This window comes from Lampetra fluviatilis, chromosome 19, assembly GCF_964198595.1.
Source record: "Lampetra fluviatilis chromosome 19, kcLamFluv1.1, whole genome shotgun sequence".
Lineage (NCBI taxonomy): Eukaryota > Metazoa > Chordata > Hyperoartia > Petromyzontiformes > Petromyzontidae > Lampetra > Lampetra fluviatilis.
The window spans coordinates 13,902,359-13,915,208 of record NC_136293.1 but is presented as its reverse complement, the minus strand read 5'-3'; the positions used below and the strand labels follow the sequence as shown (position 1 = coordinate 13,915,208).

At 47.0% G+C, this 12,850-nt stretch overlaps 1 protein-coding gene across 3 annotated transcripts in view; it reads right to left on the bottom strand.

Annotated features, from left to right (window-relative positions):
- Positions 1-2,635: 2,635 nt before the first annotated feature.
- Positions 2,636-12,850, bottom strand: part of LOC144937712 (rho GTPase-activating protein 7-like) — a 49,285-nt gene continuing 39,070 nt past the window's right edge. For 2 of the 3 annotated variants that reach the window (XM_078865151.1, XM_078865153.1), the window contains 8 exons: positions 11,950-12,109; positions 11,494-11,692; positions 10,479-10,716; positions 8,760-8,874; positions 8,215-8,433; positions 7,385-7,602; positions 6,482-6,658; positions 2,636-4,205 (listed from right to left, as the gene is read on the bottom strand). In XM_078865151.1, the coding sequence (XP_078721277.1) occupies positions 4,100-4,205; positions 6,482-6,658; positions 7,385-7,602; positions 8,215-8,433; positions 8,760-8,874; positions 10,479-10,716; positions 11,494-11,692; positions 11,950-12,109 (1,432 nt within the window). In that variant the 3' untranslated portion in view covers positions 2,636-4,099. The remainder of the gene's footprint in view (positions 4,206-6,481; positions 6,659-7,384; positions 7,603-8,214; positions 8,434-8,759; positions 8,875-10,478; positions 10,717-11,493; positions 11,693-11,949; positions 12,110-12,850) is intronic. The other variant, XM_078865152.1, reaches the window with a different exon arrangement.

Below are 12,850 nucleotides of genomic sequence, written 5' to 3'. Positions count from 1 at the left end.
AAATTCCAGCTCAACACGTGAGCTCACAATAATGCCTCCATGTGTTTGTTTCTGCGTTAAAATAAAATGTGTGTTACACATCCCAATAGCCACACGGCCTTCTGGGAGTACATAATGACGGTTAGAGAAATGGTTCAACACAAGCAAAACTCCGGACTGGTTTCAACATTAAGTCTCATCAGCAAGGCGTGCTTGCCGAATGCAGTGCCGCTAGCCACTTCGGGTTGTTGTCTGTGTGACGAGGTTTGAGTGAAGCTTATAGAAGAAGGTACTTTCCCGACTGTCTGTGACGGGTGAGCTTATCTCGTAATGCTGTGGAGTACTCGGGGAAGAGAGGATCCAGTTAAAACGAGCCAGCGTAGAGATGACGGACCCCTATTTGAGAAAGATGTCAGAGACAAGCCCGATGTTGGGCCTGGCAGCAATTAGCTTCCTAATCGCAGCATGTGCAAATGCTGCGTTGAATCCCTTGCAGGACCTCTTTGTGAATGGTATTTACAGACCGCGCTTGGACATTAATTGTTGCCAGGTCTCCAGTTGTGAGCACTGGACCACAGCAAGAGTGAGATTATTACCGCGTGGCGTGTCCGACTCGTGAAAAGGGCACTCGTTTGTTTTCATGGGAGAGCAAAGCACCCATTATGACTCGAATTCAGAGTCCAAGGTTGGATGCGTCTCGATTCAAATCACGTAGATCCTACTTGGTTGATCTTGCTCATTGGGAGAATGGTGCAAGGATGCAGTATGCGGAACCAAAGTGTATGTTAGTGCTGTTTAAAACATTTCTAGACGCACCAATATTTGTTGAGATCATATCAAGTATAATAAAATCTGTAAATTCTGAGAGATAAAAAAAAATCATTGGAAAAATAATGCAGGCTGGAAAACCATGCTTCAAATAACACAGAAATGTGTCTCCATTGTAACACAAGCATTGTGTGCGTGTGTTCCAATCGTCAGCATTTAATGACGAAGTGCATGGTGGTTCTGTGCTGCCACGGCGGCCCCCTGGCCCCCAACCTGAGCACACACGTCGTGTCCCACCAGCGGGGGATTGCCCGGCACAAGGGGTTTTATTCAGAAGGGTCCCTAGAGGGAAAGTCCCACGGTCTCCCGGTGCCAGGAGATTGGCCGACTCTCGTAGGACAAGTCACATTACGGGGCCCTAAATTGGCTTAAAATTGTGCCACACCCATTTTTGAAACCTTTATAAACGATTGCCTTAGGTGACCATCTATATTCCTCTTTACTCCTGAAGACGGTCGCTTGTGTTGTGATCGAAACGTCGTGGGTTTTTATCTTTATTATTATTTTTATTTTATATTACTGAAAGAATCAAGAATACGTTTACATTATAGACTTCCAGTACGCTCACTCAGTTTAATAACCATTGCTACAGCCTACATTATAGACTGTCAGTACACTCACTCAGTTTAATAACCATTGCTACAGTCTACATTATAGACTGCCAGTACACTCACCGAGGTTAAGAACCAGGCTACAGTCTACATTGTAGACTACATTAATGTTTTTGGGTTTTTATTCTTTTTATTTGTATCGTTTTTATTCACTTTATTATTATTTTTCTATTTACGTGACTTTACCGAAATAACCAAAGAATATGAATTCCTGCAGTCATCAAAGTTTTAAGTCAAAATAAAACCTGTTCACAGTTCATCACGGCATCACTGCTACCATCAGTTGGTCACATTTTCTCACATGTATTATGATGGTGCCCTAAGACAAGACAACGACAAGACACTCCCCTTCAGAAAATGATGATTGTTTTTGCATGTGCACAATGGCTGTGTGGTTTTTACACATTTCTGAGTGCTATTTTAAACTGATGAGATCGTACATTTGGCTATATTTGAGTGGGTCTCGAGATGCAGCTAAACATTAATGGCTGCATCAGAGGTACAAAGTACAGTACTTAGTGCCATCACTTAGCAGTCCGTTAGCTGTTCTCTTGATTTAATGTCTACACACCACCCATTTTGGAAGGTCCAGGAAATCAATTGATGTGAACGTAATCAGACTTGGAATATGCGGACTTGCAAATCAGACATTTATCGTGGCCGTATTGTACACAACTTGCAATTTATAATAATTGGAATAACTCTTGAGTAATGTTCTGTGCTTGCAGTAATTCAGATCTTCTATTGAATCACCCATGCGTTTAAATATCACTACAATATATGGTATTCCATGATGGTAACATTTGTATCAGTTATCACACAAATAATATATTTTTCCTCTTACGATGCGTGTGGGTTTTCTGGAGATATTAGTTTTTCTCCACGTATAAAATATTAAAGAAGTTAACAAATAATCAAAGTAGGACCATCTGTAAAAAAAAAAACTTGTAACTTTCGCAAGGCTTTACACTGGTAGATCTTAAATTGTCGTTACTACCAAATTGGCTTTAACATGACGTGCAATGTGAAGAGTCAGCGCTTCATTAGCGGTCACTAAAACGCCATTGATACAGTGCTCTTGAATGTGTCATGTGTATGTATGTTGAACTTCTTTCGCGCCATACTTAGCCAGCCAACCGCGCTCATGGCCTCCAGACAATAGGTCTGCTTGGTTTCAATAGGGCAGGACCCTTTGCAAGCATCACACGCAATCAGTGAAAAGAATAAGCTTTACTTATACACATGTACAATTAACAATGAAAGTTGTGCTACTGTAAAAATACTGCCATTTTATGTCTTAATCCAAGTTTAAGTGCAATCATTCCGCATGTAAAATATATTACGCAATGGATACATATGGTGACAATATAATCGAGGAAATATTCAACACAGCACAGTATATAAAACTACCCTATATCATACACATCATATTACAAGATAAACAAGTGGATAATGCATTTGAAGTCGTATTACATTCCTTTAAGGTATAAAAAAATACTTGCATAAATCTTACCGAATAACAAGAGCATGTTACGTCTTAGAAGCTGTATGTCAGGGCATATTTTTATTATTATTATTATAAAATTCATGCTATTTTAGTTTGTAAAACTCCTGACGTTTGTGAATAACGTATTGTATATCTGAGTGGAAATGCAAAATCAATGCAATGTGATGTATTGATGCTTTTATGCTACATCACCTATTTATGTGTGAAGAAGAAAACAAAGATGGGAAGCCTTTGTGCGTGGTGCAAGCTGTATCTGTCTTGACGAGGGAACACCACATTGCCCATTAAATCGCAATTTCACACCATACGATGATTCCACAATTCCATGTTTATGAATCAACACATTAGCTCATTCACATGACCATTTGCCACATGTTTATGACCCAAAAGACTGGATAACAAGAGACACTATATCTAGCAGGTGGTAAGAGTTCAGAGGACATGAATTGAGGTCTACTCTGTGACAGCTACCTCACGCACAGGTCCAATTGGAAGCTGCAGTGGAATGTGGGGCCATGGTTCACTCTTCTAAGAAAGTATTATTTTTGCCTTTGCTATGGGTGACGGTTAACACTGGACTTTCGGCATGCGTTAAGTAAATGCCATGTGCTTTGCGACAAGGAAACTGTGGTCACATCACCACAGTGGAGCTTTATTGAATGTTTGGGTAACCCGGTGTGTCACGTGGTGTGTGACAATTGCTCTTGGCGTGTCCCCATCTACTCCACCCGACTCCTGATAGGCTGCTGCTTCTGCACCTTCTTCTAAATTCAACCCAGCTACGAGAGCAGCATGTTAACTTTACGTCACTCCAGCGAGACTTAGGTGGCCGTTGCGTTCTGTACGTTAAGTGATCCAGTGTGAACCCACCATTACTGCTTATTATTCATGTCTATCAACCGACTTAACACCAGAGCAGCAGAGTCCTAAAGGACAAAAATACTATGGCTTTAGACCCATAAAGATGCATTAAAGTACACAATACCTTGTGCTAAGTCTGCCAAATAAACATGAGGTGGAAGCAATGCCCATACACCAGCGGTGCCTATTGTTTTTAATACCTATTTGACATAAGGCAAAGCGTTATAATGGGCAAGAGGTGGACGAAAAGCACGAGCAAGTGGCACTGTGGAGTTTAAGATGACGGCGATGTTGTCCGCGTGGGCACGCGGCACTACAGCTTGGTCGGAGATGGCGGCTGGAAGGAGCTGCGGATCCTCGCCACCTTTGCCGCACACCGCAGTCCGAACACTCGCCTGTACCAGTCGGGGGAACGGCCCCTGCCAGACGCACAACAACACATGGCGGTGATGCTCCAGGTTGGGGTAATACTGATTTGTGTTTGATATACAGTAATGCCTTATATGCTGGGACATCTCAGAGGGCTTTACATCTCACCTCATACAATTTAAAGGGGATCCACTGTGGCCGCAAGGTGACATAGCACCCGGCTGGCAAACGGCAACAGTCTGCCAGCAGTTGGGCAGTGATTGCCACGTGTCATCCCAGTTACATCGTTTGCGGGTCATTTTCGACTTGGCAAATGCGGACCATGACGTTGGTGCGCAATGGCCTCTACTTGCAAATGACGCACGGGATCTTTGAAGTCCAATCTGAAGCTGACTGTGTGTGTTTTTACGATCAATTCATCCGCAGTATTAACTGGGGCGGCAGTTGGATTCAAACCACGAACCACTGCAACAGGCGACGAACGCGCTACCACTCAGCCAGGGTGCAGGACTGATGCGTTGTTATTATGATTGCACGGGTCTCTGCAAAAGATGGAACTTTTATTGTGAAGGACAGTTCAGCGAACGCAAGGCACTATGATGGGCGCTGTGGTGTGTAGGGGTCCATTAGAGCCGGGTTATATAGAGTCCAAGGCTCATAAATTAACTTGTTAAAAGAGACAGAGCACTAAGCACGTGGAACAGAGACCATTACGGGAGTGGCAGCTATACTCCGCTACACGTACAAATAGTATTTACACAGCGTCGTATGCAACCACATCTCAATGTCGTACAAATAGTGGAAACGTCCATATCGAGCGCTTTAAGAGGATTGTGTTTTTTTAACATATGCTAGAGAGGGAACTGAAACAGCATTGTGAATATGAAATAAACATGTTCGCCAATAATTTAGAAAGATTTCAGAAATTGAGTGCTTGAGAGATCCATATAAACAAAACTCTTGTGGACTTTAAAGATAACTTGCACATTCATGGCAAGAGAAAAAGACGAGATTCAATATACAGCAGATGAACACAACTGCAAGATGCACATTAAAAAAGCAAGATTATGATACTTATGATTTTTTAAATGTTTAAAGTGATTTAAATGTGGAATAAACACTTTAATTAACCTAAGAGACGCTTAGATGTTTATGCAGTAAATTGGGTAGAGTAATTTGGCAAACATGTTCAAAAGTAGTTTAAAGTTAATTACATTGCTTCCAATTAGTCTCCAATTACATAGTGCACTGTGGTTACACTGGAATAAACAAACTATTTATACCCGCAGCTTGTAACCACGGGGTGTCTTTAAAATGCACCCAACGATTGGAATGGGCCAATACGCCACCATAAAAACGCACACGCTTAGAGGAGCGTAAAGGTACAGCGCGCCATGCACATGGATCAGAGACCAAACGTGATTTCAAGAAAGAGCGCTTGCCAATAGTTAAGTGCCATGAATAGGGACACGCGAATCCTCACTCGGACTGTACTCCTCCTGTTCCGTGTCCTCTCGTTGCCTCCCCAGTACCTCCACTCCACTTCCCCCACAAGTCAACCACGATGACATCACCGCCGTTATCTTCATCATAACAAAATATTCTCGCATCCTTTATACCCCTCCAACTGCTTTTATCCCTGCCAGCACCCCCACCCTCGCACCCTTCGTAAATGCCTCCATCTCCTCTGGTAGCTCTCAACACCCCTATCGTGAAAGCATCCATACTGGGACCCCATCATTGCGACATGTTTCCACCATGTTGCCAACCTCCCTACCCTTGGGCAAAGTCTAGAACAGGTTATCTTTCACATCACCCGTGGACTTCAGGACACTTTTCAATATGGTTTCTGCCAAGACCATTTGACAGTGACTGCCTCCTTGTAAGGCAGTCGCCCTTGTGCTAAGGGTTTATTAATCATAAACAACTTGCGATCTGCTTTACAGGGGATGTTAAAGATCCCATGATGTGTTTTTGATCAGGAGTAGGTCTTGTGCGCAGACGTTATGGTCCGAATTTGATCAATTACTCACAAATTACTCAATTGTAAAACACCACTTGGCGGCATTGCCTCCCGCTGATGGAGATTCCCATTCGCGGGGCCCGTTGCTGTGCGCACTCCGTGGCGCACGGCGAGGGCCGCCACTGGGGTCGGTGTGGCCAGACAGCAGCAGGGCACCGCGACGTGCCGCAAGGAGCCTCGCGGTTGCCGAGGCGTTTGACCAAACCGCCCCACGTGCGCGAATCCAGATCTCGGACAAACCTACGTGCGGATCCACCGACCCTCCTTGCCTCCAGAGCGCTGGACCAACGGGCCGACGCTTACCTGACGTCCGTCCTGCAGACGTGGGTGAGCTTCGAGCGCCCGGCGCCGCAGGGCTCGACCAGGTAGCGCGAGTCGAGCACCAGGGCGCGCACCGTGTCGGCGGCGCTGTCGAGCGCGTGCTGCACGGACACGGCTGTGAGAGCACAGCAGCCCTTGGGAAGATCTGTCCGCCACGTCCTGCAGAGGAAACGTTGGCAGATAATTGTTGCCCCACGATGTGCAGTATATATATACAGTATATATGTAAAATATATATATATTTTAAAAATACGGTCAACGATTATCACAAACGACGTTTATAAAATAATAGCGGGGTGGCAGCCAAGGCATGGAATGCGTTCGAGAATATGTCCAAAGTGGAGATGGAGCAATGGCACCAGTTCATGTGTAGATGCTGCTGGATGTGAAAGCTGCATTGCAAGCGTGTGAGATGGTGGTGGCTTGAGGAGGCCTTCGTAAAGCGGTGGATTGATCATGGCGACTGATGATGATGACCATTATATTTTGTCCCTTCTCATTTTTCATTGCTATCAGTGTCGTGCCGTGAGATGAAGTGTCTAGGTGGAACTCTCCCAAAGAAATACATCACTGCGTGTGATAGAATTGCCTGCAGAAGATGATATTATCGAACCACTTCTGAAAAGCCTTCAATTCATGCCGCATATTCTCATGTATCCTACTGCAGAGATATTCATCAACATTTTATTTCATGAATACTTAAGGAGTAGTATATATTTTGTGTCAACCGAAGTAATGTGCAGTTGTTGTTGATTTGACCAGGGCCACCAACTCGCTACACTTGGTTTAATCACAGGTGGGGCGAAACCCAAAATACAATCCCGAATTCCGGCAGTGCCAGCTCCATTCTACTGAATGCACTGGCCTCCCCGAGCTGGTAAGTACCTGAGCAGCACGTAGTCACGCTTGGAAAACAGGGGCGTAGAATCCTGGACGATCTGGTAAATTTCTGTCTGGTCGTCCAGCGATTCCAGGATGCTCTCCCCCAGGAGATCGGGGTCCCAAAGGTTCCGTTCCCGGAGGACTCGATGCAGGACCTCACAGGCCGGAGCTCCGACCTCTACGCACGCCTTCCACGGCCTGAGCGGACTCCCGTCCTCGATCTGATGGCAAAGCATCACATCCGTTCAAAACGAGACTGGCATTTGTTGTTGTTGTCAAGTACCTCAGTTGTACTGTCGGTGTCGTGAGAATCAATTGGGAATCTCACCGAACAGCGCAAAAGCCTTCGTGCCGGAGTACGATAACGGCATGCGGCAGCAGAGATCACAGAGCTACCGCTCAGATTCCTTCAAGTAACCTCTGATCCACTCAGTAGAGGGCAGCACTTTCTCACTCGCTCTGCATGTGATCCATCTCCATCGCATGCAAGTCAAACCGATCTTTTAATCTCAGAGCTGCAATTTATCATTATTACCGTCAAGTTCTCTGTAAAACTGCGACATCTCTTCACACCAGCCCAATTTCGACATATTATACAAACGGTAAAGGTGCAGCCTTGCAATTACTTGGTCATGCCACTGCTGTCAAAAGGGCCTTCACTCGAAAGAGATATAGAGAGCCCCTCTCAGAGGTATGTTGGCCTCCTCATCCATCTAAGCGGTGCGAGTACCAGGAGTTCGAACCGGCAACCCCTGGATGGCAAAAGCAAAGAATCTTAATGTATGAAAAATGAGAATAGGCTTTACCCTTTCCTTAATGCTTAAATCGATTACCTTCTTGTAGGCGAGCTCAGCCAGATCGCAGTCAGGGACGGCTGTCCACCCGCGGAACTTATCGCGAGCCTCTCTCAGAAGCTCCAGCACGCGTCCATCCAGGAGATCACTCAGGCCCGGGCGTCCGCCCTCGGCCAGCCGCAGCTCGGAGGTGCCGGGAGCCGCCCAGCCCTCATCCGCATTCATCGCGCCGCACCTCCACAGCATCTCCACGGGCACCTGGAACATCGGCAACGACGGTTTGGGGGATTCGGCGAGCGTGCGGCGATTTCAACGATTATTTCAGCGATACTATTTCAGCGACAGAAGTGCACGGGCAATGAAGAAAGCTCCGTGTATTCGCCAACAACACGGTGGCTGTGAAAGTGGCGATTGACATGATTGATATTGCACAACGTCAAGCCAAATGTCACACTGCCTCATACCTCGGTTTATATGTTTTACTGCAGCACTTTGCTGCCGGTTAATTCACCGACAGGAATAACCAGCTGTAGAATCAGTTTAAACAAAATGAATACATACATGAAGAGAATAGAAGCTGTCACCTGGAAGAGATTGTTGTACTTGCTGATCATGTGTGCCAACGCTTGAGAGGCTGCCAGGTTCTCACTCAGCTCCTTCAGGTCGGGCTTGCCCAGGCTTGGCTTCCTCTGCAAGGATCTGCAGTGCGGTAAAGCCGGGTCCACACCTGAGCCATCAGCTGCAAAACTCGACCTCAAAATCGTGCTCTGGTCATCGCCTGCGAATGCTTTGTCCACATCCGAGCGACGAGTTGCGCAACAAGGAAATGAAACGGCGTGTTCAGGATTGTCACATCAATCTACGTAGTTCACACATTTGCGTGTGATTATGCACGTCACTACGAGTAGCTGAACATGGCTTGAAAGCAGAGTCTGTCCAATTGTTTGCACCTGGTTGCAGAGGCGTTCACACAGAAGCAATTCAGATGTCTGCAACCAAGCCGTGCAACTGGGGGCTCAAGGGTGGATCCGGTTTAACAACTGCTCAGTGTTCAATCAGAATATTAATGGTGCGATACAAAATATTACGGTGCGATACAAAATATTAAACTGCTTTTAATTCGCAGGTATACTCCCAAGCTGTGTGTCCCGGGATGTTCGATATCATTTTGGAGCTTCATTAATTACTTTTACGAGTGCTGAGAGTTTGCTTGTTTCAACAACAAGTGCTGCTTAATAATATTGGAAAGCCAATAGGCTGATGGACCAAACATGATTGGTATTAATATGTAAAAACACATACACACTTTGTAACAAGTATACTTTTCCATGTTCACTACTGTGGTGTCATCGTAGCACTTTTGAAAGTAACATTCAAGTGAATTGTCCGCTTACTACGGAGGGTTTGATGTGTTGTTGCTCTGCCTGGCACACGGACAAAGTAAGCATCTACACAATAAGAGCTATTCTAATTATTTGAGTAGCATATTCAATGAGGCCATCATACAACTGCAATATAACATTAACATAGTGCCGTTCTGGATGATCAAGATCTCATGTTACACCGGGGAAATATGAGTCATATTGTTGTTGCCAACGGTCACCACGGGAAATAGTTGCCGAACCATTCTATCGAGTAAAAAAAATTAAGCTCCTGCAAATAGATGTAAAATTTGACAGTGACTCAGCAGGTTCAGGAAGGAATACATCTCATCACGACTACCCGGAGAAGGCAGCATGACCCGGCTAAGGTACGCTGTCAGAGGGGAAGGCTTACTGAGTGGACGAAGCTCGAGAAAGCGAGGATTCTGGGGGGAAAGTCCGAGGGGTGGATGAAGCGAGGGAATGCTGAATGGCGTCAACAATACGACACAACATGAACGTTCACGGCAGGGTGATTATCGCAATATCAATTTCCCACAAAGTTATAATTATGTTTTTCATTATTATTGTACAGTATTGTATCTGTGCAGTACAAATATAGATCACTTAACAGTTCAACTGCAGTTCACTCAACAGAAGCCAGCCATAATCGTCTAATCATTGCGGATTCACAATCTATAATTCTTATGAAAGCACGCGCTGTCCTGTTACACAACACGGTCGTTAAACTATTGTGAAAACGAATATGAAAAAAAGAGCAGCGACAATCAAAGATAGAAGGGCATTTTACGAAACGGACAGCATGATTAGCGTGGTGGACCTTATCTCGTCGTGTGATGATACATCGTAGCATCGCCACGTCGCGACAAACCCGGCAAATTCGTGCATGACAGAGCAGGCGGACGTTACAAAGGCACGCACGAGCCTCTGGGTGGCCGCTTGCACCTGGAGGATGAGCCTCCGCGCTTGAGGGTGGTGAGGTGGAAGATGGAGGGCGCCAGGCACACGGAGAGATTTGCCGCCGTCATCTGGTTCTCGTGCGAGCGCTCCACCACCCGCCCGAGGAAGTGCAGCAGCGCCTGCAGCGCCTGCCGGTTCTCCTGCGGCGCCAGCAGCACGGCCGCCTGCAGGCCCTGCAGACGCTGCTCCTTCGGCACGACTGCGGGGGGAGACGAGCGCACGGGCAGGCAGGTGAACGGATGGACCTGGACACCTATGGACGGTCGTCTACACCTATGGATGGACGTCTACACCTATGGATGGACAGGTGGATGGACAGACAGATATATATGGACAGATGCCTGGAAGGATTGATAAGTTCCTGTATTGGAGCTGGGCTATCTGATTATTTAGTAATTGATAACTCTAACATTTGTCAGTTTGATAACCCCACTAATCGTGTAAGGAAATTTGCCTTTAGCGAATCAGGGAAAATAATGCGAATAAATTAACCTCTATTTCCACGTGTGACGGCGGACGGGAGGTGATGGGCAGGGCTTGGTGATGTCAGCAGCATCCTCAGACAGGATGTCAGCATGGTCCCTTTTTATAAAGCCACCGGAGTAGCCGACCACAAAAAGGCAGTCGACTAGAAACGCGCGTGTAGAGTATTTGGCTGCTGCTATACATTTCCACGTGGTAAGCCACTTCGTTGAGCTATCATTTGTGGCCAGGTCGTTTCTGAAAAAAAGAGCTGTATAGCTCAGTGGGCCTTGCCTGGTAAAATATAAATAGTTTAGTTTAAGTTTAGACGACAATATGTTTTCGATTAACCATGGTAACCATGGTAACACCATGGTAACCGACCGCTCGTCCCAGCTCTGCGATGGAAGTCCCGGCTGGGGCTGGCGAAGGTCGACAGCGTGGCCGAAGCGCTTCGTCAGTGGACAAAGCGGCAGGGGGGGGGGGGCCATGGCACCGGAGTGGCTGTGCTCACACTGGTAGAGGAGCAGCACCGAGTCGGACAGGCGGCTGGTGAGCAGCGGCTCGGGGAGGTCGCGGAAGTACTGCTTGAGGAGGTCGGCGACGTCGTAGGGAGAGTGGCCCTCGTACGTGACGCCCTGGCGGCACGCCTCGTTGGCGTCGCGCAGCGCCTGGATGCGCGACTTGACGCCCGACTTGCGGAACAGGCCAACCTGCGTGTACGCAGAGAGTCCCAATTGGGGTTATGGATTGTGTAGGCAAGTCCAGCGAGCATCCCCCTAATCCCAAACACACAGACGCACCCATACAGCTCTCATAATACACAGTAGCTCACATTTCATCCAAGGTTTCATCAGTTTCACTCACTCAGCCACCACTCACCCATTTACCCTTACAAGCACTGGCCTTCTCACATACTCACCCACCCACCCATCCACTCACCCATCCACTCACCCACCCACTCACTCACCTGGTCGCAGCCGTGCTGGGCGAGAAATGTGACGGCCTCCTGGATGCCGGGCGGGAGGCTGCGGCCCGTGCGCTGGGCATTCGCCAGCAGGGGGGCCCCAAAGACGTTCACCTCCCTCGAGTCGGGCATCTTAATTCTCTTCATGAAGCTGGGCACAGCCCTGCGTGTGTGTCGGTGTGGGGAGCGGTGGTGTCGTGGTTAGCGTGCTCTGCTACGAACCCGGCGACCCGAGTTCGATTCCCGCTCGTGGCCACCGACACCGGTGACGATTATCTGAACCGGTCATGGGCACTCCTCTAGGTCGACTCAGCCTCAAATTTGGACCTGGTGCGGTGTGTAAACATCGTCACGAGGGAGACAAAAACAGCCAGGCGTGGTGTTGGCCACCCACCCCCTCGTGTGCCGTGCCAGCCTTCATAGGTGCTCGCTAACAACATTGGCTCCAACAGATTAGCACAGTTGACTACGTACGGTGCGAAAGAAGTTCAACATACCATACAGCTCGCGAGTGGATTTGGATCTAAGAGAACTTGGCTAACGCGCCTCTCCCCGGTGAACGTGAACACGAAGTTCAGTGCACCGAGTTGTCACCGCGTCATCACGCTAACCAAATAGAGCCCATTTTTATTAAAAGAATCCCACCCCTCCATACCCACGCCAACTCATGTGTGTCTCTGTCAATAAGTGTAGCTGATTTGACTCGGTCTTCTCTTGTGTTTGAGTGTGTGCTCACAAATATAGTTGATTCAAAGGCACAGTTCATGCATTCTATTCCCCTCCATAATTACCCATGAGGCTAAGCCAATTCCTGCATCATCACTTATAATTGACCTTTTAGAAATTTGAAAGTGTATTTTATTTTAAGTCAGCTACATTTGTGTAATTTAATTCACCCTGGCGT